General features: G+C 37.6%; 1 protein-coding gene across 1 annotated transcript; it reads left to right on the top strand.

Annotated features, from left to right (window-relative positions):
- Positions 1-17,252: 17,252 nt before the first annotated feature.
- On the top strand, positions 17,253-25,855 carry UFM1 (ubiquitin fold modifier 1). The gene is made up of 6 exons (XM_079319150.1): positions 17,253-17,403; positions 17,497-17,553; positions 18,275-18,332; positions 20,475-20,514; positions 20,903-20,935; positions 24,510-25,855. Coding segments are annotated over exons 1-6 (258 nt in total). The 5' UTR covers positions 17,253-17,401; the 3' UTR covers positions 24,578-25,855.
- Positions 25,856-26,906: the final 1,051 nt, after the last annotated feature.

The raw sequence follows: 26,906 nt of genomic DNA, 5'->3' as shown, positions 1-26,906 counted from the left end.
TTGGATCCACAGAATCACAGACTAACTGAAGTTGGACAGGATCCTGCAGGTGCAAAGCCTGCTCAGATCAGGGTCAATCAGCTCAGCAAGCACAGGGTCTTGCCTCATTGTGTTTGAGCATCTCCAACACGGAAGATTTCTCAGCCTCTTTGGATACTCTGTGCAAATATCCAATCACCCCCACAGAATTCTTTTCTTTCTAATACCTGGTCAAAGTTTCCCCGTTGAAACTTGTGGCTGTTGCCTCCTGTTCTGTAGCCATGCTCTTCTGAGAAGTCTGGGGCACCTCCCCTACACTACCACAGGAGGAAACAAATTCTGATGTTCCACCCAGCCAGAGTTCCTTCAAACTATCTATGCTTAAAGCACCGAGGTTAAGATAAGGCAGCAGGACAAATGTCGGGAAAGTCTGCTCTTTGAATACATTTGTGTTTATCAGTATTAGTCGTTCTCCTTTTGTCTTCACAGATTCTCAGCCAAGAGCAGGGCAGCTGATACCTGGTACTTTCTTTGTCAAACTGAACTAGCAAGTTGAATTCGAAGGTGTTTCAACTTTGTCTGCCATTATAAAAGAAATAGTTCTTAAAAGACTATACAAAACTGCCAATTCCAGGATTGCCATTCCCAGACTTTTTAAACAAATCTGTCTCAGCTCAGAATAACTTTCTGATTCATAATGAACATCTATTGTGTTTATGTCAATTTCATTCCTTAGGTAACTTTGCTTAGAATGACTGCAGATATAAAATAGCAAATGAATTTCAGTAAAACTAAGCCCTTCCTGTGCATTTGTTATGCTCCACTGACACACCTCAGTTTCTGTCCTCCCATCTTCATTCAATATTAGCAATCTTCAGCTCATGGAAATATCACAAAAAGGATTATTGAATTTTGTTGTACTAAAGTGTCATATCTTGCTCTCCATTTTGACATTTTATTGATCAATAACTTGTCAATGCAAAAAAGACACAGCTATTTAACTTTCTGTATGCAAAGAAAGAATATGGGCTATTACTGGATTTCTCAAAGGCCAATGTGTTGGACATGAAGGAAGTAGCCTTAACGGTGGGGAGACCTAGTGAGAGGAAATGGACAGACAAGGCAGAGATACAACACATTTGTAAATACAGAAAAAAACTATGGTTGAGGAAAATGTTCTCATCTTCTAAGGATACACAAAATGTTTTTCCCTCTTACAATACAGAATGCAGTGAAAAAGGAGGCAGGTCTGGTCATACAACCATAACAAATAAGATTTGATGCTTTCTTTCTTCTTACCTGGGTCATCCATACACAAATTGCTGAAAACCTGTGACACATGTAAAACCAGCTGCTTATTATCTATAGTATGTGCACTATAGAGTTATCTGGTAATTCAAGCAAACATATAGAAGTGATGCCTGTTGCTATCTGTGGTCCAAACATCCACTTGGGTTTCTTTGCAGGGAGCATTATCACGCAAAAGTCACAGCCAGAGAACATGCTTTTCCCATCTGTGTTCAGCCTGCCCTTACTGGTGCAACAAAATGGAATTTTCATCTCTGACGTTCCCAGTTGTGTTGCCATTACAACAACCAGTTTCTCTGTGAAGACCACTTTGTCACTCCTGACAGAAACAATTAAAGCTGCTGATTTTCAGACAGAAAACATCAAAGTGTTTTGCATGTATGCCTTTCAATCTTTCATTGTTAGTCAGAATTTTAGGTTTGATTTTTAGTGTCTTAGTTTCTTTAGATGTCAACAGCAAAATAAACCACGTGTGTGTGGCTCCAACAAACTGATGTCTCATTGTTTTGCAGTTACAGAAATACTGCATCTTATTCTTGCCAAGGTCAGCAAGCCCTTGGAAAGCAGCCTGTGAAATGGGGCCTTTGGGCAGGGAGAGACTTTTCCAACTCCATCTAAAGAATAAAAAGGTGACAGCAGAGCTCCTTCATTACATGTTCACCACTGTAGCTTACAACAAAAGACCTGATTACACTTTTAAAATATTTGCTGTGGGATTTTGCTTATTTTCTTAAAGAATAATTGCACTGCATCATTTTCCATTCCCATATGAAATTCTGCATGAGACTTTTCCATTTCCAAAGCAGATTTATGGCATTCTGTATGATAAACCTGGGGTTTTTTCTAATTTTATTTAGATAAGGTAGTGCTTTGCATTAAAAATTTGAATTAAGAAAGAACATGCACTTCTTAAGCAAAATTATGCCAAAAACTTCCCATGCTAACTGATTTAGATAGTCTGAGTATTTAAAAATGCATTGGTTAATCAATCCCTAGTAGTAAGATCAGTGAGGAAGAACTGGTTTTAGAAATACACTAGGGAAATGAAGTATGCTAAAACACAAATCTGTGTTTTCGGTCTTCACTCTTACTTATTTACCATTTCTGATGGAGTAGGATGTGTTTCTTCACACAGTGTTTTCTTCTTCAGCTTTCTACTGATGCTCTGATCCTTGGACTATTGGCAAAGCTGCTAAATCAAAATCTGTGAATAAATTTCACATCATAAGGTACATACTTATTTTAACTACTTTTAGACATGCTGAAAATATCTGCAAGGTGATTGATATAACTTTTTAATATAAAATCTTGATAATAAGAAATAATATCTTTCTTGGGCTTCCTACACAGAGAATGTAAATCCTTGCTAAAGACAGAAAAAGTTTTTGCATCAGAGTAGTATTACTATACTGAACAAAAACTACAGCAGTTATATACATATATATATATATATATATATTTACATAATAAAGAAGAAGAAAAGTAGGGAAATTTACTCCTCACACTCCTGTGGATTATTATGGTGGATTTAATTTTTAAATGAAGATATATTACATCCAGTTCCCCCAAGCTACAAATTTAACAAGACTTTAATGTTTGATGTTTGAGCAATGACTTTTCATTTTCTATTTTCCTGTACTTCTTTTTAGTTAGAGGGAAGCATTAATTTACTGAAACATCCATATTTACTTAATCACTGTGCTGCACAATATCAATGTTACCCAGGGAAGAATAGTACATGATAAATATGAGAGAAATTGGAAAAACAATGTAAGTAGCCATAATTAAGGTGTGATAAGTAATGATAGCAAAGCATCATAAAAATAAATGGAATGCTTTTAATCTACAAAACATGCAGGTAGGTAATGAATTACTCCCTTTTACTCATTCTTTGGAAGACAAATTATTTGATGCATCATGTGTTTTGTTTACAACAAGATTGAATACTTTCTGTGTCAAAACCAATCAGCATTGTTAAGCAGCACAGCTGAGCCACCAAACACAAATGGGGTGGAATACACAAAAATCAGACATGTGGCATCTGTCAATAACAACTAACAAGAAGCAAGTTTAAGAATGCAAAATATCTGAAGGCAAACATAAATAGTACATGGGAATCTCACTTGAAAAAGTTGTTTTTAATGGGAGTAAAGGCAACCAGAGTTGGATTAGTTTAGAGGTTATGACCACCAAAATCTAGGAGGTTAAGCTGCTTTACTCTGCACAGATGCAGATAGTATCCCTAAGACTAAAGAGTGATTTAGGTGTCCAACCACTCTGTATAGGATTTAGATGTGCAATGGTGGATGTTTGGATCATTTTACCTGCCACTGGTATCCCAGGTTTCATACTGAGGAGCGAGAAGGATGCAAATCTCTCTGAAGTGTATCATCTTTTCCAGCCCCATGTAGTGAGATCAACACAGTGTCTCAAATGGCACGAGCAAAATTACTTTTAGTTAAGTGAATCCTGTCCTACCCAAATGCCACCAACCCTGCAACGATCTAATTACATGAGCAGACGAGAGCATAGCAAAATCAGATGTTTCAGTGGTTTCCACACCTTTTTTATACAGTGGGAAATAAATGTGTCTGCTAGACCATTTTCAGGAATTCTTTGAGACTCTAGAAAAGATCTGGAGGCACTTCCATATCACACACCACTGCTAAGAAATTTTATTTTCCAAGCAGGATCTTTAGCTCAGGTTTCAGACTGATTGGACATACTAAAGGTTCAAATAATGCTTATTTTACATTGTATTAAGTGTTGTCTGATCAACTCAGAGAATATTTTTCACCTCAATATAAAAACTAATAGGGATGGTGTGACTTTCTTATCAACTTTTCCATAGCAGGCAACAAGTCTTGTTACCTGGCCTGGTGGAACTAGGCAAGGAGATGGCATCTGTCCATGACAGAAGGCTCTTTGTCTCTCCTTGCCTAGTTCCACCAGGCCAGGTAACAAGACTTGTTGCCTGCTATGGAAAAGTTGATAAGAAAGTCACACCATCCCTATTAGTTTTTATATTGAGGTGAAAAATATTCTCTGAGTTGATCAGACAACACTTAATACAATGTAAAATAAGCATTATTTGAACAAGCAAAGCAAATGTTAACACATTGGTTCTAAATATGTGTTGCAGAACTAAAGTTTAAAAAAAGTACATCCTAACTAAACTGGTGCCAACAGCAAAAATAGCTCTCCCCAACTAAGCAATTTGCAAATATTAAAAGTAGGATGTGTTCTTTTTCAGTTTTTATTTAACAGACTGGATTAAGAGTCCAGTTGCTCTAGCATAATCATTTCTATGTCTTTTAAGCTGAATTTACCAGTTCCTGTGGATCAAAACTAATCCTTTCTTTTTCTAAGGGTTTGTCGACACACGTCTTACAGCTCAGTAAATGTGACTAAGTATATATTTAGGAAATATTTTCTTTGTTTTTGTGTGCTTAGTTATATCTAGTTTGAGTATTAACCAAATTTGTATGAGTAGAGTCACATGAATGGGTTAAATTTAATCAATCATAAAGATCTGCTGTTAATCAAAAAATTGAAATGTATTTTCATTAAGGTTATGCCCAATTTTTTTAACAGAATTAGGCAAGAGATTACAGGAAAAAAAAACAATTGTGAATGCTCCTGTTTTTCACTTCTTTTTGGTTTTCTCCCAGTTCCAATTATTTTTTCTCTCTAAAGTTATAGAAAAAGATTCTAATAAATTTTTATACTAGATTCAAAGGCAGCTTAGGTTCCAAATTCTACAGTCATAAATTTGTGTGAGGGAATTTTTTGATCCATTGAAGTAAATTGCAAAAGTCCTTTGGACTTCAGTGAGCTCAGGAATATAAGCTGTGTTCTCTTCTAAAATTTTCTTGAAAATCTGTATTTTTCTATCACTGCCTTGGAATTTTTCTACATTAACATGTACATTTCTCTTTTTCTTGATATGCATGTTTACAGGGAGAAAGAAAGGAGCAGAACTATATCAGCTATGCAGAAGATGGGAAAGCACTGGATGTCATTTACCATGTCTTTGCTACAGTTTCCAGGGAAGCTCAGAAAGTTCAACAAGTGCAAATGCAAGTCCTGTGTCTGGGATGGAATATCATCAGGTAACAAAACTGGTTGAAGAAAAGTGGAGAAAAGTGCGTTACTGGGCTGCATTAGAAAGTGAGGTCAGCCAAATAAGGGAAGTGATTCTTCTGTATGCAGCATCTGAGCTTCCATCCAGAATATTCTGCGCAGTTTTAGGATCCCCACTACAAGGAAGGTTTTGATAAATTGGACAAGCCAAGTTTAGGCACACAACATGCAAAGAAAGGTTGGTCAACATGAGCTTATTCAGGGGTAAGTAGAGAAAAGTAAGGGAGTGGATTTACTGCTGTATTCAGCCAGCAAAATATTCAAAATATTTTGTTCTTCTAAATGTCACACAATTAAATGCTTAATCCACTTTTCTTCATGTTGCTCAAGGGCACAAACACTGATATTGCTAATTCTGCAATATCAATATTCTGGCTGGCTTGAAAGCAGTTTTGCAGAAAGTTACTGGGAGCTGGTGGACAAGCTGACCATGAGCCATCGAAGTTCCCAGTGGCAAAGCAGACCCACTGCTTCCTGGGCTGCGTTTAGGGCATCACCAGCACATCAAAGGAGGTGATCCTTTCACTGTGAGGGAAGTCAAACACTGGGAGAGGTTGTCCTGAGAGGCTGTGTAGTCCTCATCCTTGGAGATATTTCAAACCTAACTGGAAAGGGACCTGGGTGACCAGCTTTAGGTGATACTGTCTTGAGGAGGAGAGGTGAAATAAATCATCTCCAGAGGCACCTTTCAGCTTCAAACACTCCACAATTCTGAAAAGAATAATGTAGATACAACATAAAAACTTTCAGCATTCCAGAAAATAGCAAGATTGCCTCTTTCCTGTAACACTTGTGTTGTGAAAACCATACAAGCAGCTTGAACAGAATAATTGACTCAAGAAGTCAATAGGGTTTCTTAGAAAATCCGCTTCCACCGTGCCGATAAAGCCTTTGATAAAACATGCCTTCATGGGCTTTGAAGCAGAGTTAATAAGAATCTCTTTGAAGTGAAAGACTAGTTTAGTCTGACAAAATATCAATAGCAAGCACGGCCATTTCACATGTGGTGCCAAGTCCTTCAACAAACACAGTCATTCTACTTCAGAAGATCATCAGTTTCCACAGTCATCTTTCTATCTAGGGAGTCAATAGGAGCTTTACCTGGAACAGATTTGTTCTACCTCATGTATTTTTTCAGCATAGACTGTACAAGAAAACAACAGGAAAAACACAGCAAATGCACTCTTATCTGATCTTTGGAGTTTTGGCTAATCTGAATCTGTAGAATATACCACAGGCTTCACTTACTACCTACCAACACTCCTCAAAAACCTGAACTTATCTGATACTTCTCCAACACTCTCCCTTTCAAAATAAACACTTCTAATTAGAAGTCAAACTAAACTAAACCCAAATAAAGTAAAAAAATTTCACATCTCCTAAACTATCTAAATAATTTCCTATAAAAATGGCAACTTGGAGGAACTTCTGAGTAGGCAGGACTTCCTTGAACCAACAACAGCTTTTTTTTCCCCAATCACTTTATTGAAGGTGATCAGCACATTTGTGATATATGTAGGAAGAATGTGGATTAAAAAATATGGTACAAATCTATTAGAAGTAGTAAGTCTAACAAGCAAGTTTAAATTATTTCTGAGGCTATTTGTCTTTAGCTCTCAATTTACTTACAATGATTTTGAACCTACTAAATTCTGAAAGCTCAATTCTTAAGAATATGATTCCTGCTACAGCTTGATATTAAGACCAATTACTATGTCATAGTGAATGTCACATTGCCATTTTAGTTTCTGAACTTCCAAATGAAGTGCCATTTGAACAGTCAAAACAACATGCTTCATTGAGAATCACAAAAAAAACAAGGAAAATTGTTAAAATGACAACATTCTACATTTTATGATAGATGCTAATATGATACACTTTATTAAATAACGTATAGCTTTTCCATGTGGTGTTTTTTAATTTTTAGAATAGGCCATCTGTGTTTGGAGACTTGCTGTTTTTACAGTAGGTATAATATGATGTATTGCCAAGGAAAGACACTAATCCTCTTTTTAGGCAACATTTACATTGGTTTCTCCATGCAGGTGATTCACTTGGAATACACTGCCTGAATCTGCATCACTGATTACTCCGTATAGGAAAACAAACGAGATCCAGTTTATTACCCATATAGGACAACACATTTTAATGTAACGGATAATCCTATGAATTTAAGACTAGTTACTCTTGCAGCAGTCATCTCTTGGCTTACATATCAAGGAAAAACAGATGGAAGGTGAGAAATGGTGAAGAACCGGTAATTTGGTAATACAAACATGATTGAGTACAGGGTGTACAGCAGGGTGAAGGCAGAGAGATAAGTGGAAAAATATGCTCAGACTGAAAATAAAGTAGGGGTCAGCAAAAAAAGGCAGAAAACAAAGAGAAAATATAAGTAATGCTGCAGTTATTCAGGATAAAAAATTAATTTGATATAAAAGAAGCAATATACACTTATGCATATTGGCAGAAATTTTTTGCTAGACTGCAACAAAAAAAAAAGTGTCCAAATAGAGACACTACAAATGTAATCAATAGTGAAACTATGGGGGGAGAAAAAAAAAAGTAAAATTCAGAGAATTTTTTTCTCTTTCAGTTTTGAGTAGATTTTGCAAGTTAACAACATTTGATGTTATCTCATACTTGCTTGTTATGTAGTTTCAGTAATCTTACTACTTCATTAACAGTCCTTGTGGTGTTGCCATTTTGGTTCCACTCTTCTGAGCAGTAGAGAGGTGATGGCCTCAAATTTTGTCCACTCTTTTCAAATTTAATTTGTATTTTTTTCTTCTGCCATCACTTTCCTGTACAGCTCATTTCCTTTGAATTGGTGTACTGACCCAGAGGCAATGGGCACAAACACAAACACAGGAGGTTCTTTCTGAATAGCAGAAAACACTTTTTCACTGTGAAGGTAACTGAGCACTGGCACAGGTTGTCCAGGGAGATAAGAATATTCATTCTTGAAGACACCCAGAAGACAAGTACACATGGTCCTCTGTCACTTGCTCTAGGTGGTCCTGCTTGAGCAGTAATTGCACCAAACAACCTCCAGAACTCCCCTTCCACCTCAATCATTCTGAGATTCTCTGATATCTTATTTCCAATGAGTTTATTCAATCTTCCTTTTACATTTTTTTTCCATTTAATTAGGTTCCATGCCACCATTTACTACTCTATACACTACTCTGCCCTTCTAACAACCAGAGTCCTGATTTATCTTTGGGCGTGTTCCCAAAGCAATTGCAATAGGTGTAATGAAGCTTTTGGAAAAAGAGAATTATCTGCTACAGATAGAAATGTAATAGCCTAGACTGACTCCATGTGGTGGGACAACTGATCCCAGCACAAGCGAAGTCTTCGGGATAGAGGGCATGAAGGTAAGATGTCTCAGTGGACATTTAAATCAATATTAAAACACTGTTTTTTTTCTCTTTCATACAAGGAAGACTTAAAGAGTTTAATTCTGCAGATGAAAGATGCCCTCTTCTGTGAAGGCATCACATCAGTCTCAATTGAAGTTGCCCCTGAAATGTGAAATGTGGATATTTTTTTGCTCTTGCATGAGAATGGTAACCATTACCATATTTATCCACTGAAATCCTATTTGCACTTTCTTGTTCTTCCAGATCTTAATGTGATTTTACTTTCATGCCATGGAATGATTGTTAACTGATATTTTGCTGGCGTTTTTTTAAAGATTGATATTATCTTTTATGCTTTGTCTCCCCATATTCTAATGAAAGAACCATACAAAATCAAGTTGAATTCAACTGGGTACATGAAGTTATGCAAGAGAAATATTGGAACAGGGGCCTGAATAATGAAGCTCCAGAACAACCTAGGGGCATGAACAAGGTGTGGGATTCATGCCACCAAACCCTGTTGTTTGCAAAAGCAGATGTCAATATGAGAGCCAGCCAATCTAGGCTCTCCAGTCAGTTTGGGAAGAAATTGGCACTTAGAGAAAATTGATCATCTTTTTAGATGTCTACTTCAAAATAATACAGATTGTGCACTGGAAGTGCGTTCTTTTCACTTTGAATATAAAGGGAACACAAGGATACTAGCTGAGTATAGATATTTCAAAAGTTGGAACCAAGATTTGGTCAGTTGAACCCTACAAATTCTGTTGCAGTATTGGATTTGCAGTTAAAATATGTTGCAGTGAGAGGATTTAAAAGTGAGAGGATTCAATATATTTTCCTAAGCCTTGCTAAACAGTAGCATTTAGAAGACAGCATGAAGATATTTTAACAAGATCATATGCTGCATAAAAATCCCAGCAAAGGAAAACACAAAGTTACTGAAATGAATTACACATTCTTCAGAAACTCATTTGGCACAAGAAGTTGTGACTCGGGTCTTCATTTTCTAGTTAGGGGTCATTTTCTCTTCTCTGCATGTTTTGTGATTATTTCTAAACAGTGTTACACTTCAGAGCTTAAAAATCCCTTATGCCAATATAATTTTGCACTTACTAGAATTGATTTTGTTTTATGGGTAATGGTTTGGAAAAAAAAAAGAAGTTTCTTACCACGTCTAACTCAAAAGCATCTGAAATGCTCATAAAAATCTTCAGCATTGTGCTGCAGCAAGCACTGCACAAAGAGGCGTATTTCCCAGGTCAGAACATTCCAGCTAAACCTCCGATCAATTAAGAAGCCCACAGGAAGGCGACACGCAGAGAAATACTTGGCTTTGTACCCGAAGAAATTAGAATGCAAATCCTAATAAACAGAGCCACAATCTGAAGGCTGGTGTCCTGAACCACAGCAGGTTAGAAAGGCCTGTTCTAGATGAAGAAAATTAAAGGTCGTGCTTTTATTTTTTTTTTTTGCCAAAAAAAAAAAAAAAAAAAAAAAAAAGCTGTGGCAATTTAAAAGTCCAGACTTTGAAAACACAATGTAGGCTTTTACTTCTCTTTCATTTTCAGAGATGTACCATCTTCTGTAAATCTCTCTTCTAATCCCTTCAAACACTAAACTAGTGATCTGTGTAACCTCAGCTGCATGACAGAGAAAGTCCTCTTGCAATACTGCTTGCAGATTATATAAACTCTTCTGGCCTTGCCATTAAAGAGAACAAAATGGAGAGGAAAATTACAAGAGGTATCTCCATAACAAATGAGTGAATAAAGAGAATATATACTACGTCACCTTGTTTAAAGAATTGTGAGGGCTATCACAGTTGAAATCTTGCACTAGGCCTCTTGGAATCACAGCTTCCTGGATCTGAAATAATTTCTTCTATTGTCTCCTCTTCACTAATCTTTACATTCAAAAAAGGAAACATAATTTGGCCTAATTTTTTGCTTACTTCAGCAAGGATCTATGTAGCTCTTTTTAGCTAAATGTTAACTGTGAAGTCACTAGAATAACCTGATTTATTTAAAGTTTATAAAAAAAAAAGATTCCTCACTAAAAAAATTTAATAGCCTAGGCACTCTATGAATAATTAAACTGCAGTAGGAGCTGAATCAAGATTCTTGCTGCACATAAAGGATGAAATTTTGGGTGAAAAATTCTCACTGAATTTTTCACTATGCTAGTAACAATTTAAATCTGCATATAAAGCCCGACTTGCTTAAGAAATGAAACAGCACAATAAGAAAACCACTCTGGTAGTATTGCAAAAGTGCCTTGGTTAGATTTGTATTTATTCTCTACAGGAAAAATAGGGATACTACAATAAACATATTCTTAACCTGCATTTATGCTTCAGCCCACTCTTACGTTTCATTATCAGAGTCTGCAATACATTTGTGTATTGTCCAATTCTCTGAATTATCTTGTAAATGAGGTGATTTTATCTCCAGTAGCAAGCTAACACACTTTAATAAATAATAGTAGCAAGATTAAATGACAAAACTGCACAGCCTGATGATGGGCACAGAAAAATCAACACACACAGCAATTTACTGGAGAAAAAAATCCACATAATTATATGAAATAAATACTGGGCCATTTCAGACCAGCATGCTCAGATCACAGAATTTGCTGCTTGCAGCAGACAGGTAATAAAGGTACATGTATTTTCTGAGACTGGTGACTAGCTGATAAAATACAATCTTCTCACAATCCTCCAAAACAGTTGGAGAATGAATAAAATAATCCATCAAGCCCAAAGACAACTGCCCTCATTGCATAAATAAGCAAAAATTATTTTGATAAAGTTAACAACTGCAGTGAAAAGTTAAATATCTAGATTTGGATATGCTTTCTTTATATCCATATCTTCCATAAAAGTGTCTTTCTTTCCTCACCAGAAGAATGAGTGACCTCCCCTTAGATTTGAATAAATACAGTTTATTAAACAGTCTCAAAAGAACAGATGGAATTTTATTTCTTAGTGCCCAATTAAAACATGGATATGACTCTTAGGAAAAACATTTTAAAACCATTTCCCTATCACAAAAGCATTGTCATCACTAAAAACATCCATAACTGTCATTATGAAAAAAGAGAGATAAATCAAAACACTTTTAAGATGACTGGGATACCCAAAAACATATTAATCTGAAAAATTGTTCAGAACAAAAATTATTTCATACACATTCTTGAAAACAGGACACACTGTATCTATGCAATGGTGTCATGTCCCTATCATATGAATCAAATTCCATGACAAAAAATGTCAGATACGAGAAAGAGTAGACAATATTGGTTCTTCCTGACACTTTTACCTCGATAAATGCTTATTATCATAGAATCATGGAATTGTTTAGATTGGAAAAGACTTTTAAGATCATCAAGTCTAACCATTAATCTAACCCTGGCAAGTCCACCACAAAACCATGTCACTCACTGCCACATGTACACATCTTTTAAATATCTTTAGGCATGGTGACTCAATCACTTCCCTGAGCACCCTGTTCCAGAATTTGACAACTCTTTTGGTGAGGAAATTTTTCCAAGTGTCTGATCTAAACCTGCCCTGGACCAACTTGGGTCTACTTCTTATTTTCCTATTGCTTGATTCTTGAATTATCATTTTGATTATCTTAAGATAAAGATTTCTTAATAATTACTTTTTCAAAGCAATTAAAAAAAAAAAAAAATCCAGCACTGGTACTTTGGAAGATTAATCCTTGTTTTGATATGTGGTTATCTGTACTATTTAACCACACACATGCATAAAATAAAATTTCTGGAGTCTAAAGACCATTATGATTACTGTATGACTAATATGACATTTGTATGTGATCATCTCATTTTGATGAATTATTTTAGTAAAATGTTTGTGACACAAGAGAACTGTAATAGGTTTTAATTATTGTTTTGTTAGAGGAAGATTATGAAGATGTGTCAAATTGTCTGATGATTAACTTTGCATGGCATTTCTAAACTATTACAATCTTCCTCTATCTTTGGCTTAACAATGCTTTTTAAAACCCCTATGCATACTTGTATTTTACAGAGAAATATATTTTACAGTGACATAACAAGGCTGCAGGCTCATGAAGGCAGAAACTCCCTGTTTAAAGAAGGTTGAAGTTTTCTTACTGGGGTGTAACAACAGGCTAGTTTAAACAGGCTAAATTTATGTGGTATGTTTCACCACAAATTCCATTGGGAAAAAGAAAAAAAAAAAAAAAAGGAGGAGAAAATACAGAATCTGTAATCATTGGGGAGTAACAAGTTGCAACAAAAACAACTTAAGAGATTATGCAATGCTACTGCTTCTTCTCTGGAGGGCTGAACTTCCAGACTCTGCTTGAGAAAGGCAGCTGACTCCTGCTGACACAGGAGGATTCTGCAGCCAAACAGGTACCTCTGTGCACTGGGATGGGTCACAGTTATCACTGGTGAGCTTGGGAAAATCAGGGGAGTGCCAAGAGATGCCAACAGCCTGAGTTAAAAAGCAGAGTTAAGTTACCAGGCCAAGGAGGATTCCAGGACCCCCACTAGAGGAAAGGGTATCAAGAGGAAACCTTATTGCCAAGACCTTTAATATCATGAAGTCCAAACGTGTTAACACTTGACTCAATGATGTTAAAGGTCTTTTCCAACCTAAAGAATAAAAGCAGGCTAAATAACATTGTTTTAAACACAGTTCTCCAGTACTTTCTAATCCGTGTTGTGGATATTTTTCTGTTTATTTTCCTTCTCACTTCACTTACACTAGGCCCAGCTAGGTGGAATTATAGGCACATGGCATGAACAGCTTTTATTTACTGCAGTTATTTATTCTTGCAATGCTATTAATAACTAGAAGATCTTGTCCAAAGAGTTGTGAAAACTATTCTAACTCATCTCAGTAATATCCACAGCATCCGGGGGGCTACATTGTTATTTTCTGGTTTGCTTTTTTTTTTTTTTTTATTTTCATTTTCCTGACCTAAAAGCTTTTCCTTGAACAACTGTGTTTACATATTGACAAAGATCCCAACTGTTTTAATTAATGCTGAAATTGTCATTCTTTTTGTCATTTACACAGCTAGGAAAGTCAAAGTTAGGTCTCATTGCTATAACACAACATATTTGAGTCTGGGTAATTAAAAGCTGTAGAAAAAAACAAATTTTATAAGGATTTTTTTTTTTCCTCTGGCTTCACTCGTAGGGAAAGGAGGGCAGGCTGTTATTTTGAAATTAACAAGTTTTTCTGGAGTTGAATAGAATGTCACTGTATATAGACCCATTAGCAAAATACAGTCCTCTAAACTATCCCTGGCTTGTTTGCAGACAGGACAAGTCCCATTAACTCTCCCAACTAACAAAGAAAAATCGTGCTCATTCTCCTTTCTCTATTCACTGTAAATTCTCAAAAAGGAAAAAAAATCAACCCTGCCAGCTTTTTGAACAGGTTGAGACTGCACAGGAAAATTCTGAATTTGCAGCACTGAAGAGGTCTTCCTTTTATGAAATCACTTGGATTCCTGACTCTGCATCAGAAGATCCTGACCCTATGTGCTGGGTTTGCACGGCAAGGTTTTGGTAGTGGCAGAGGCTCCAGGGATGTCTGTGAGACGCTGCCAAAAGCTTCACCATGTCCGACAGAGCCAATGCCAGATGGCTCCAAGATGAACCCGCTGCTGGCCAAATCTGAGACCTTCAGCAACAACTCATCAGCATCTCTAGGACAACAAACTTAATTAAGAAGGAGAAGGAAAAAAACAAACCACAGAACACCAGAGAGAGGACTGAGAATATGTGAAAGAAACCACTCTGAAAGCATCAAGGTCAGTGGAGGAGTGAGAGAAGGCGCTCCACAGTATGTTTGCTGGCAGGATTTGTGATCCCTGGGAGCTGGGACTTGTGATCCCTCCACACTGGAGTAATTTGTGAAAGGAACCTTACGGGGGGGAAGACGTAGAGAACTCTGAAGCAAAGTTCAATCCAGAAGAGAGCGGGTGAGGGGGTGTCTTTTTAGTTTGACTTCTCATTGCCATACTCTGGTTTGATAAATAATTTCCCCAAGTTGAGTTTGTTCTGCCCACAGCAGCAATTTGTGACTCTCCCTACCCTTATCTCAACCAATGAGCCATTCATTATGTTTTCACTCCCTTGCTCACGGGAGGAGATTAACAGAGCAGTTTCCCTGGGCAGCAGGCATCCATCCAGGGTCAGCCCACCACATCCTGGCATTACCATGAAACTCTCTGCTCAGAACACAGCTCCACAGCACCTTAAGCCAAGCTAAGGTGCAGTACAATATTACTGCCAACTAGCTGAGCTTCCTTATGTCCTTCTTTGTTGGTGGTTTGTGAAGATAACCACTTTAACCACCTAAAAGGAAATTTCTGGGGGTTTTGCCAAATCAGTTTCCCAAGCAGATCTTCTATCTGGTCACAAGTGTTGGCTCCTTTGCTTGACATGTGGCAGAACACAGGATCAGCCAGGCCTGGATTTAGACTGCTTCTCAGCACTCTAGCATACATATGTTCAAAACAGATTTAACCAAGTAAATCTGGGTACTAAACACAGTCCAGCTCCCACAACATGAAGATTTGGATCTGCTTATTTCCTCAGAGGGGAAGTACTTATAGTGAGAGGCCAGAAATGAAGTGCTGAAAAGACCAGTCTTTTATTTCACAACTGCATTCATTGGAACAGCAGAAAGCAATACATTAATGCAAGCTGCAGATAACAGAGCTACATAAACCAAAGCCATAACATCATACATACATAAAAAACCAGCTGATTTTGAAAAGGGCAATAATAAATACAGGATGACATTTAGCTGCACTAAATGCAAGGTTAAATACTAAGTGATGACTATTAATTAGTTCCAATTTCAAGTGTGATCTCTAAAAAACAGGGGAATGAAAGAGCCATGAGATCATCAATGGATTACAAAATGTATACAAGCCACAAATTCCATAGAGTATGAAAAAAGACACTCTAACATAAATGCAGGAGATACTGGGAAATATGAATGCCATTGAACAAGCTGATAGTGAATTTGGTATTTTTAAATGTTTTTTCTGTTTGGTCTATGCTCATATAAGAACAGCACAAGAATGAAAAGCTGAATTTCATGCCTGGGCAACAAGCCAGTCCTTAGGAAAAAAATTAGTGGTTCCAATGTATCAATTGCCTCTTTTACAGCATCTCATCTACCTTAACCCCAATGAGACCCCAGTGAAGATGAGCACAACAAAATGCTTTGCCGTGACCAGTTTGACAAGCAGTGTGTGACACCAAGCACTTCATCTGCAGTGAATGCTGTCCTTCCTGCAGACAGCAGAAACTGGGGAAAATATAAGGGGAACCTGACAAAATATCTTTTATAAGGATAATACTGACCTATCAGAGTTGAAAATTCAGCCATCATCTGTATTAACAAATAAATGAGTATTAAAGACAGAAACTGCTTTGCAGTTCCATGCCACCTTATAAAAGAGAAACTGATTTGTCAGAAGTCACAGACAAACAAAACTGGAACCTGCTGTTTTTCTGACACAAAAGTATCCATTACTATCCAAACAAAACTCCAGTTCTAGCTCCTTTGTCACAAGCAATTAAATATTAATGGGATAGGAATCAGTGTTTGCATTCACTTTTGCCTGCATAACTTCAACAACCATCATTCTCAAACCATTTTGGTTTGAGAGCAAAACAAGATCACAAAGTTATTATGGTTGGAAAGGACCTGTGGAGATGATTCAGTTCAAGGCAGGGTCACCTAGGACAGGTGGGTTTTGAATGTCTCCAGAATGAAAGATTCCACGATCTCCCTGGGCAGCCTGTTCTGCCATTTCCAAGGTAAAGAAATTATTCCTCATTCCGAGATGGACCTTCTCGTGCTTTACCTTCCTGGCCAATGCTCCTCACCCCTTCCCTGGGCACCACTGAACAGTCTGGCACCATTCTCCTGGCTCTCCTCTTTGGTGTACTTATATGCACTAACGAGATCCCCTCTCAGCCATTGCTCCACACCGAACACGCCCAGCTCTCATCTCTGTTGCTCCAGACCCCTCATCATCTTTGTGGTGCTGCGCTTGACTCTCTCCAGGACCACCTTGCGTCTTGCACTGAGGAGTTCAGAACCAAACACTGCACACCAGTTGTGGCCTCCCCTCACCAAACTGGCCACTCCTACATTTCCCTGTGTGACCGCGGCGCGCCCACCCCGCGGTCCGGTCCGGTGCGGTCCGGCCCAGCCCTGCCCAGCCCGGCCCCGCTCCCTCCCCGTCTCGCCTGCTCCTCCCTCCAGCGCTCACGGAAGCGCCGGGTCCCGGTGCCCCGGGGTCCTACCGCGGTACGGAACAGCCAGAGCCACTGCCTCAATAGAAATCTTCCCTGCCATTCTCTGCTGCACCTTGCCCACCCCTCAGACTCTCTTTAGCTCAGCTGCACTGTGGCACTGAGGAAGAACACGGCCGATCCCTGCCCCACAGAGAGTCTGCGGGGCATGCTATTTTCCCTTTGTGATCAGGCGCGCCTCGAGCAGCTCAGCCCGGCGAAGGCCCCCGTGGTGCGGGCGGCGCTGACGTGTCGGTGGGAGCGGCGGCGGCCCCGGCGGCACCATGTGAGTGAGGGAGGGTGGGAGGGAGGGACGGCACGGGGGTCCCGCAGCCCCCGCGCTCCCTCTCCCTGCCCTAACCCCCTGCTCTCTCCACAGGTCGAAGGTCACCTTTAAAGTGACGCTCACCTCGGACCCCCGGCTGCCTTACAAAGTGTGAGTGCCGGCGCTGCGTGGGGCGGCGGGGAAGTGAAAACGGGGCAAATCACAAATGCCTCTAATGGCCATCCCGGCGGGGCGTTCCGCCGGTGGGAGCGGCGTTTGTCTCCCACCGTGTGGAATGACAGGCCGTGTCCGTGCTCAGCCCTGCTCTCGGGGCTTTCCCGCTTTGCCCCGCTGCCGTGCGCGTCTTCCACAGTCACACAGTCATTGAAAAGAATGAGTGGAAAAGAGCTCTGAGATCACTGAGTCCAACCTTTGCCCGATCACTGCCTTGTCAACCTCAGCATGGCACTACGGGCCGCCTCCCGGCCTTTGTTGGACACTTCCAGGGACTGTGCCTCCACCACCTCCAGTGTTTGACAACCCTTTCCGTGAAAAATTTATCCTGATGTTACACCTGGCTATCCCTGGCACAGCTTCAGGCCGAGTTCTCCCCTCCTGGAGAGGACATTGCTGTGGAGCTTAATCCCACACCTCCTGAGATGTGCCACATCTGCTTAAACTTTAAGCTGTTCCTATTCTCTGCTAAAAATGCTTCTCCTGAAGCATCTCACACCCACCGGGGACCTATTCTCCTCTTGAATAGTGCTTGCACAGCTTTGGCAAAACTATTTCCATTGGTAAAAGTGAAGTTTCAATCCGTAGTTTACCAGCAGATGAAGTTGCTTTTTGGTTTGTTTTGGCAGCCATGTATTCACTTGTGTTGTGGTTTCAGGTTAAGCGTGCCTGAGAGCACACCTTTCACAGCTGTCCTCAAGTTTGCTGCAGAAGAAGTAAGTAGAGAGTGATGGTGTTGGTTTTTAACATTTTGCATGTTCTTGAAAGCCAAAGCCTTTTTAATGATAAAAGTGCAGTGGTTAATTCAGCACAAGGAGCTGCTGTGTGTTGCAGATGGTCACAAGCTTTACTGGCCTCGGTGGGGGCCTGGCAGAACTTACAGAATCCTAAACTTAGTGATCCTTGCACAATTTATGCATCACAGATGGCACTGAGGTGCTTTCTGGTTTTTGTAATTAACTGTTTCATATTAGTGATATAAAACTTTGTGACAATGAAGAGAATTAAAAGGTACTGCTATTGGATACTTAATATTGAAATTTCTTATGTGAAATATCGGGAAAATTCTTCAGAATTATCCAGGAAACTCTTAAATTATTTTCACATTCAGTTCTAGTAATCCCTGACTTTGGAAGACTCAGTCTTTTTAATTGTGGAAGCTACTGAGATCAGCCATGTGGGGTAGATTCAAAGAACTGACTTAAGGGAAGGAGATCTGGATAGTATGTTCTTTGACTTCTCTGTGTTGGTCTTTCACATGAACTCCTATATCATTAGGTGTTTAAATTGCCAACATAATGCCTTAGAAGAGATGTATCATGTTGTTTCAGATTAAGATTGCAAAGATGAAGAGACTTTCACTGGGTGTAAACAGTAAAATCGAGTGCTCAGAAGCATGATGGGTCTCTTCATCTAACTGACAGAAGATCAGCTGAGAGTCTGTTCTTGCAATTCTGCCTCTGTCTTTTTAGGAAAACCTGGAAAGTTTTGGGTTATTGAAAATTTCTTTTGTCTGAGCATTATAATTGTAATAAAACAGTTGGGAAGGATAATAGACTCCACTTCTGAGTCTCCTTATGTTGTTGCTGTTACACCATGATGTGACAGATTATTAGAGGAAACACAGCTTGTGGGGGAGGTTGTGGATTGGTTTTGTTGTAGATTTATTCAAAGAGTACGTTATGCAGAATATTGCTTGCTGTTAAAGATATTTGATGATTTAATTGGGGGGTTTTATTATGTTTTCCTCAGTTATTTTTATTCTGTATTAATACAGCTGTGCCAGCACAACACGTACATAGAGACCTGGACTGAAAAGTCTTAAGAAACAACTATGAGCTACCAGAAATGAGTGTGACTCAGTAGTTGGAGATGTTGGAAGGGAGGTGCCACTTATGGTGGGGGTTGCCATTGAACCTGTTAACTTCACCCACTCATGGAACCACAATGTTAGTTAGTGATAGGGTCATCTGCAAAAGGGATTTAGGGAATCATTACTGACTTAAATATTCACACTAAGCAAACCATTCATTTAATTGGTGTATTTTGAGTATATCTGTGGGAGTTTTGCTGTTTGATCTCAGGCTATTCTGGATCAGCACTGAAGCTTGTTGCATCTCTTTGAAACCAGGCAGAATGAAGTGCTTTGTAAAAAAAGAGCAGAAAAAGGTTATTAAATTTTTCCCCAGGAATGAAGCCCCTTGTGAAGTGGCATTGAAAAGAATGACAAATAACTTTTGTGTTATATGAATGTTTTTTTCATTCCTTGAACCACATAGCTTAACATTAACTTATGCAGTCTGTTGTGATTCAAGAACCAGTTTCACATTGCCTTAAATTATACATATATGGAAAAGATCAAAATTTGGGCAGTTGTTAGTTGTTTAGTTGGAAGTGCATTATTCTCCCAGTGGTTAAAACTCTCAGGGCAGAGAAGGGTTCTGGCTGTTTAGCCTTAGCAACTTTCTACTGAGACAGCTCTCGAAAACTTAAAATTTGCCAAAATCACAACCAGACTTGCCCTGGTTAGGAAGAAACTCATTTATAATGTGTGGTATCTGTTGGGTTTTTCCCTTCACATTTTAGAGCTACCTGGTACATGTCTCAGGTGTACATTTGCACAACAGTAAGAAAAAAATCTCTGTTACGTGTGTGTAATTACTATTAAAATAGTCATCCATTTCCATTAAATAAAGTTAGTTATAGTTAGATATAGTTACATCTATAAATCTGAAGGAACTATTTTCTCATTTTTTTTGTCCTTGAACCCGGTAAAATTACAATTTTAATATTACTAATATATTTTCTGCTTTAACTCTGTCTCTTATGCTGTTTTGTCCTACTTTTATTTCCTTTAGTTCAAAGTTCCTGCAGCAACAAGTGCCATTATAACAAATGGTAAGATTATAGTTTATATATGTTTTTAATAGTTTTTGTTTTGAAGTTTCAGTGAAAGTTTATTGATAAAATCAATACTGTCTCATGTTTCACAAACTCTACATTCTGCAAATTGAATTTAATAATATTGCATATTATTTAAATTTCTTATGCGTGGGGTGAAGATACTAAACCACTCATTCATCTTTGACCAAATACATAGCTTGGACTTCTCTGTACTGAGGGTTTCTTGTCAGTTCTCATGTTTTTGGCTGTAGAAAATAGCTGCATGGTGACCTGATGTAGTAGTTGTATCTTGCTGGTACATTTTTTGAGCTGCAAGTTTAATGTAATAAATTGTAATATGTCTATTTCATCTTCTTTTTTCTCTTTTTTTCCTTTTTCCTAGATGGTATAGGAATAAACCCTGCACAGACAGCAGGTGAGTTACTGTGTATGAATCCCAGTATTTAAAATTTGTTATTTTTCTTTCAGTCTAAGGTATAGCATGTGGGGCTGTATTACATTTTATGTTTTGACTTCTGAAGTGGGAAGAGCATTACCCAGGAGTTGAAAACTACAATCATTTTAGAGTATAAAAGGTTTAATCCAAAGGACAGTGTTTGGGGGTTTTTTTGTTTGGTGTTTATTTAGTTCTGTGAAAAAGTGGGGAGCTTCTGGTTCTTCAGAGCTTTGCATTTAATTTACAGTCTAAAAGCAATACTGCATTACATGCTCTTGCACTAATAAATAACAGCTATATTTCCTCCCCTACTCTTTCTAATTCAGTAGTATTTGCTGTTCTAGCAGCACTTCTCATCAGATACATTAAAAAAAGTAAGAGTTTTACATGAGTAACTCCAGGGGCCTTGGAGAGTGTGCTTTCAGAAGAGTTGGGCTGGAACTAGGTGATCATAAAGGTCTCTTCCAAATCAAACCCTGATTTGATTCTTGCTGATAGCTCTCTTGTTCTCACCAAGGGGTTCTGTGTCAGAAATCCCTATGAGAGAAGAGCTTATTTCTTGTCACAGGAAGGTGTAAGGTCCTTCCCCATCACCTCCTGGAAACAGAGAATAGAGGTTGAATTGTGACAATAGTTATCTGCTGTCTGGAGGCAGATTGTGTTGAAAAACTATACTTTTAAACTAATTGGGAAATAATTACAGTAGTCTAATCTTAAACCATTTGAGAAGAAAGTGGAATATAGTATCTGTATGGAAAGTTACGAGCATTTCTTACCTACTAACTACTAATAAAAATGGCTTTGCTGCTTATGGAATCCAGGCATCCAGTGAAAACTTGAGTAACTTTACTCCTGCTTGCAAACATGATGAATGGTTGATGGAGACTTGCTGCTGTTATGGTTTTTGCATTAAATCCATGCATTCATCTTTCTGTCTCATTTATGCCTTTTGACTGCCAGTCATTACCACAGGAAAAAAAAACCAAGATATTATCAGCACACTTAGCTGTGTAAACTAGAGAGTATAAAGCAGATCCTTGCAGAGCACAGAACAGTGTCTAATGGTGAGAAGAGCAGTTGCTTGACCTTAGTTTGGGTAATTTGTTGGAGTTGTAAAAGAAACCATAGTAGAGACCTATTTCTGTGGTCTGTGATTGCATCAACAACATCTGAAAATTAAGATCAAATAAGTGTTTGTCTCTCTGCTCCACTGGAGACTTCTATCCTGCCTTAGGACACCTGGATTTTGATTTCACAGGTGTACTGTCTCGGGCTGACTTCTCAGCTGATGCTGTCCTCATCATGATCCCATGACCAAATGTATTAAAAACAGATAATAAATCTAATAATTTACTTCAGTTACTAGATCACCACTCACACATAAAGCCATATTTTCACGTGACCACTGATGAATATTTAGGCAAAATGGTGGAATTGCTCAAAATATACTTTCTCTTCCTCAGCAGTAGGCTGTATTATGTATTATGTAACTTAAAGTAGTTGTAGCTTAATCCTTTAAAGTAATATATTTAGAACTACTTGACTGCTAAATTCTTACAGTTCATTGTATTTGCAGCTGTGCATATTGAATTCACGTCTCCAGTTGATTTGCTTTACCTCCCCTAAGCTCTTATAAATCTTGAGGAATTATTCAGTACTGTAAGACAGCATCACATAATCAAGAAACAGGTAAATTAAAAGCATCTGGTGCAAAATGTTATTCTGCAGTTGTAAAATTAGGCACGTGGGTTAGGTTTTTTATAAACATAGGTGTTCTGGCAGTGCTGTGTGATGTTGCCCTTAACTGGGAGCAAAACCAGTGCACAACAAAAATCTCCAAAATCAACCCAAACAAAACCAGCAAAATGCAATCTACACCAAATCTAGTGCTCAGACCAAAATCCCTCCTCGGTTTATAAGTAAACATGTATAATTTAGGTATAATCTTCTGTGCAGCCTCATTAATTGGTATCTCAAAATCCACTTTTTTCCCTTCTTTTTTTTATTATTTTTCTTATATCAGAGTTCCTGCAGATTGAACAGTTACTTCAGTCTTCAAAAACTTCCAAAATAAGATATACAGGAATAAAATTTTAGTAATCCTTGAGGATTTCAGAGGTTTTGTACTGTTGTACAATTTCCCTTCCTTTTTGAAAAAAAACACTCAAGTATGACTTTCATTTTCCTTACTTGATTTCATGGAGCAGGGGAAATGAAAGCGGAGAGCTAGGCTTAGCTCTTAATCCCTGTATTGATTTCAATTTTAAATCCTTGATAGTTCAGGAAGCAGTATGCTATAACTTTAATAAAACTAGTGTGTTATTAATAATGAAAACAGACTGAGGTGAGGTGAGCTGCTGTCTCCATGAGATGCAGCTGAGGCCTGTTTTAAAATGTTCAGAATTTTATGATGGCCATTACAATAGGATACTTCCAATCTAGAATAGTAAGGTTAGTAGGCAGTTCTGTTTTGCTGGTGAGACAGGTTTGCATTCAGTGGGTTTTATAGATCTCTTCAGTACCTGATCTTGGCACATCTGTAAGATCAGAATGTCTTCTGATAGTGTGTTCCTTTGAATTGATTTTCTTAGGGTCATTATGTTGAGTATATGAAATTATTTTGATCCTGATCCACTTTCTGGAGAAGTGGAGTTCAAAAAAAGATAGCTTTGTTCTAATATACAAAAAGCTCAAATGAATGTCAAGTATCTTAATCTTATTTGTGAGAGCATTCTACATCCCTGGAATGGGAATCTTGGGAGAGAAATAGAATTACTCTGTTTTAGAAGTTAATGCAAGGTTGAATAAGGAATCAAATATAGTCTACTTTGTGCAGTCGTAGTATGAAGTAAAAAAATAAATATTCCAGATATTAAAGAAATACACCTCTTAGTGATGTGGTTTCATTTTCATGTTACATTTAATACAAAAAATAGCAACCTGAATACATTGTAAAAAACTCAACACATCTAAATATTAGAAACTTGTAATTTGTATTGTCTTCTTGAAAATATGATGATTAAGACAATACTGTAATAAATAAGAAGTTGGAAGGGATTTTTATGCTAAAATGAGACTAACTTAAGCTTTTGGAGGACATTTTAGGACATTTGGAGAGCCTTCCTAAAAGAAAAGTACAACTGAGGTTCTGAGGTTAGAAGTGGATAAGTACTGAACCAAGGAGAGAACTAAAAATTAATGAATTCATGAATGACCTCAAGATAACAAAATAATTATGGAAAAGCAAAACTTCATTTTCTGTTCATTATTATGGCTTGTAAGCGAAATGAGGCATTTGAGTGTGGAACTGCAAAGTTTGAAACACTACACTTCACAAGGTCTAGCATTTTTATTTAAAACAAAGAGCTCTTTGGAGAAAGAGGGGCAAGCTAAAATTCTATGGAAACATGAAAACATTATTTCTGGTATGTCAGAGGAATTACTATGAAGCTGTTAAACAGTGACTTAGCACTGTTATCCTTTAAATATGTTTATTAAGGGAACATTGTATTTTCTTGGTTAGTAATATGTCCTGTTTTATTTCTCTGTTTAGGAAATGTGTTTCTAAAGCATGGTTCAGATCTACGGCTCATTCCCAGAGATCGTGTTGGGAGCTCATAACATCTCCTGAAAGCTGGGGACAGGTGACCTTGCTGTGCAGCAGCAGTCTATTTATTTTGGAACTCCAGAATGCAACTGATGAATTGGACTTTTCTAAAGCAAGCAAAAATTATTTCCCAGGATTTTTTTTTTTTTTTTTTAAACAGAGATAATGGTTCATTTTCGTGTTAAAATACAGTAAGTCAGGCACTGATTCTTCCCTGACTAGTAGAAGAACAGGCCCATTGCCTCTGTAGGTGTTACTCACATCACAACGGTAAACACAGCCACCATCAGTAGATACTTAAAATACAGGATATTGTTGAGCCTACTTCGTGAAAGGGGAAACTGTGTTATGATGTTGCTACAAAGAAATTATTCCAGCTGTGTACTAAAAGTTAGGGGTTTTCCTGGTTTTTGTTTGTTTTTGGTTTTTTTTTCCCTAAAGTTATTTCCATGTTTAGGGGAACAGCTTTCACCTGGCTCAAGTATTGATCTCAAGTAGAAGGGAAATTTCAGAAGTTTATTACTCAAATAAGTAAACAGCTGCCAAATGTTCCAAAGTAATTGTAAGATTTAATTGCTGCAAGTATTTGAGATAAAGGAGGAAACAGAATTTTCTGTGTTTTTAAGACTTCATTTTGACATACTGTGAAGTTAAATTATGCTCAAATTTCAGAGAATTTGAAACCATGTCTCCTCACATGAAGTGCCATCAGCTGGGAAGGATTGCAATGTAATTTGGGAATGTGTAGACTGGTCAAATATGTCATTCCTTTTTCAGTAAAATAATACTGGTTCTCTCCAGAAGTCTTGGTTTCGTTGCTGCCTGTTACATAGAAAACAGCACAGAATTCACTGAAATATTTTTGTTCAGATTAGAAATTGCCAGTTGTACACTATCAGTTGTGTATTTTAAGTAGAGAAATTGCTGCTTTTCTTGAGTTGGTTGTCTTTGCTGTGATTTAATGTATTCGGCAAAATCTTAACATATTGCATTTGTTTCTGTTCTATGAGTTGAACAAAAAGAACAATGGGTAGGGTATTGTAGTACTTGCTTAAATAAGTATTCTCAGAAATACAGTTGTCCTGTGCAATCATCGTGCTTTGGAAAGATGTTCAGATAATGTGTCAGATAATGCAGAAGTACAAAATGCCCTTCTGAGTGGGTGTAAGCTGAGGAAATAAAGAAAAATTCTTCAGAAATCAATATTTGCCTATAAACAGCTTCCAAATTTAAGAAAAAAATGTAAAATTCTGTCTTTTTCTTTAATAAACAATTAAATAAAAAAGTGCAAACGTTGTTCCACTCTTATTCTTACAATTTGACAGTAATTAAAAACTGCTTCCATTAATTATTCAACATGCTTTGGAATTCATTTTAAGCCAAAATATTATTATGCAGAATCCTACGGAATACTTCCCCAAAGGGCAGAGTGCATTGTTTTTGTTAATCTAATGCCACAAAATAATTAGTGTGAGCAAAATTAAATGTTTGTAATTTTTAGCTGCGAATCTCTTGACTGAATGCTTGGAAAAACACCTGATATTAGAATATAACAAACAGGAATCTTTTTTTTTTTTTTTTCCTGTCTGAGGGTGCAGTGTTTTTGAAAGGGAATCATGGTTAACTGCATTTTGAAACCAGGATGCTCTGATGTTTATATAATTGAAGGTTATGTAAAAAGGAATTCATGTGGCTAACATTTTTCACACTGTTACTTAGGTTATAACACAGTGTAAAGTATTTGTCTGTCATACTGCATTGCAGGTAGTTTATGTAACATGCTAAGAATTTCTTCATTTGGAAAAATAACTGGTATTTTAGTACTCTGTTCATTACACCTTTGTGTCAATACCTCCTCTAAAATCTGTACATGACTTTTCTTTTTGGTAAAGTGGCAATTTCAGTGCTGAAACATATTTACCAGTCTGCAAATTGACTCGACCTTTGCAGGTTCATTTTGTAAAGTTGTGCTTGACATGGTTGTATAGGAAACTTTGTTTCTAGGGTTTGGGATTTGTTAGAAGATTGTAGAAATCCTGTGTTCCCAGATTTGTACTGGTCTGTCTATCCATACTTTATGGTGTACTTACTCTACCTGGCAGTTGTGTTGTTTTCAGCTCTATTTACAGCCTGAATGATGTTTAACAGAAGATTAGTGTTGTTTGTGATTCACTTTGTCAGACCTTTGCTGAAGTCAATTTGAAGAATCTTTTTTCTGTATTCTGCATTTATAAAAGGATGGCTCATTTATGTTGCAAGGATAGTCTGTGGAAAAAAAAATGGCAGAGGCATAAATTGTGAAAAGTCCCACCAAAACTTTCAAATATCTCTAACTATTCTTTT

This window comes from Erithacus rubecula (genome assembly GCF_903797595.1).
Source record: "Erithacus rubecula genome assembly, chromosome: 1".
In the NCBI taxonomy this organism is placed as follows: domain Eukaryota; kingdom Metazoa; phylum Chordata; class Aves; order Passeriformes; family Muscicapidae; genus Erithacus; species Erithacus rubecula.
This window is presented reverse-complemented; position numbering and strand designations above follow the sequence as displayed.

Coding starts and splice junctions, on each gene's coding strand:
- UFM1 (XM_079319150.1), top strand. Junction 17,554..18,274: donor CCCCGGCTGCCTTACAAAGT/GTGAGTGCCGGC, acceptor TTGTGGTTTCAG/GTTAAGCGTGCCTGAGAGCA. Junction 20,936..24,509: donor AAACCCTGCACAGACAGCAG/GTGAGTTACTGT, acceptor TTCTCTGTTTAG/GAAATGTGTTTCTAAAGCAT.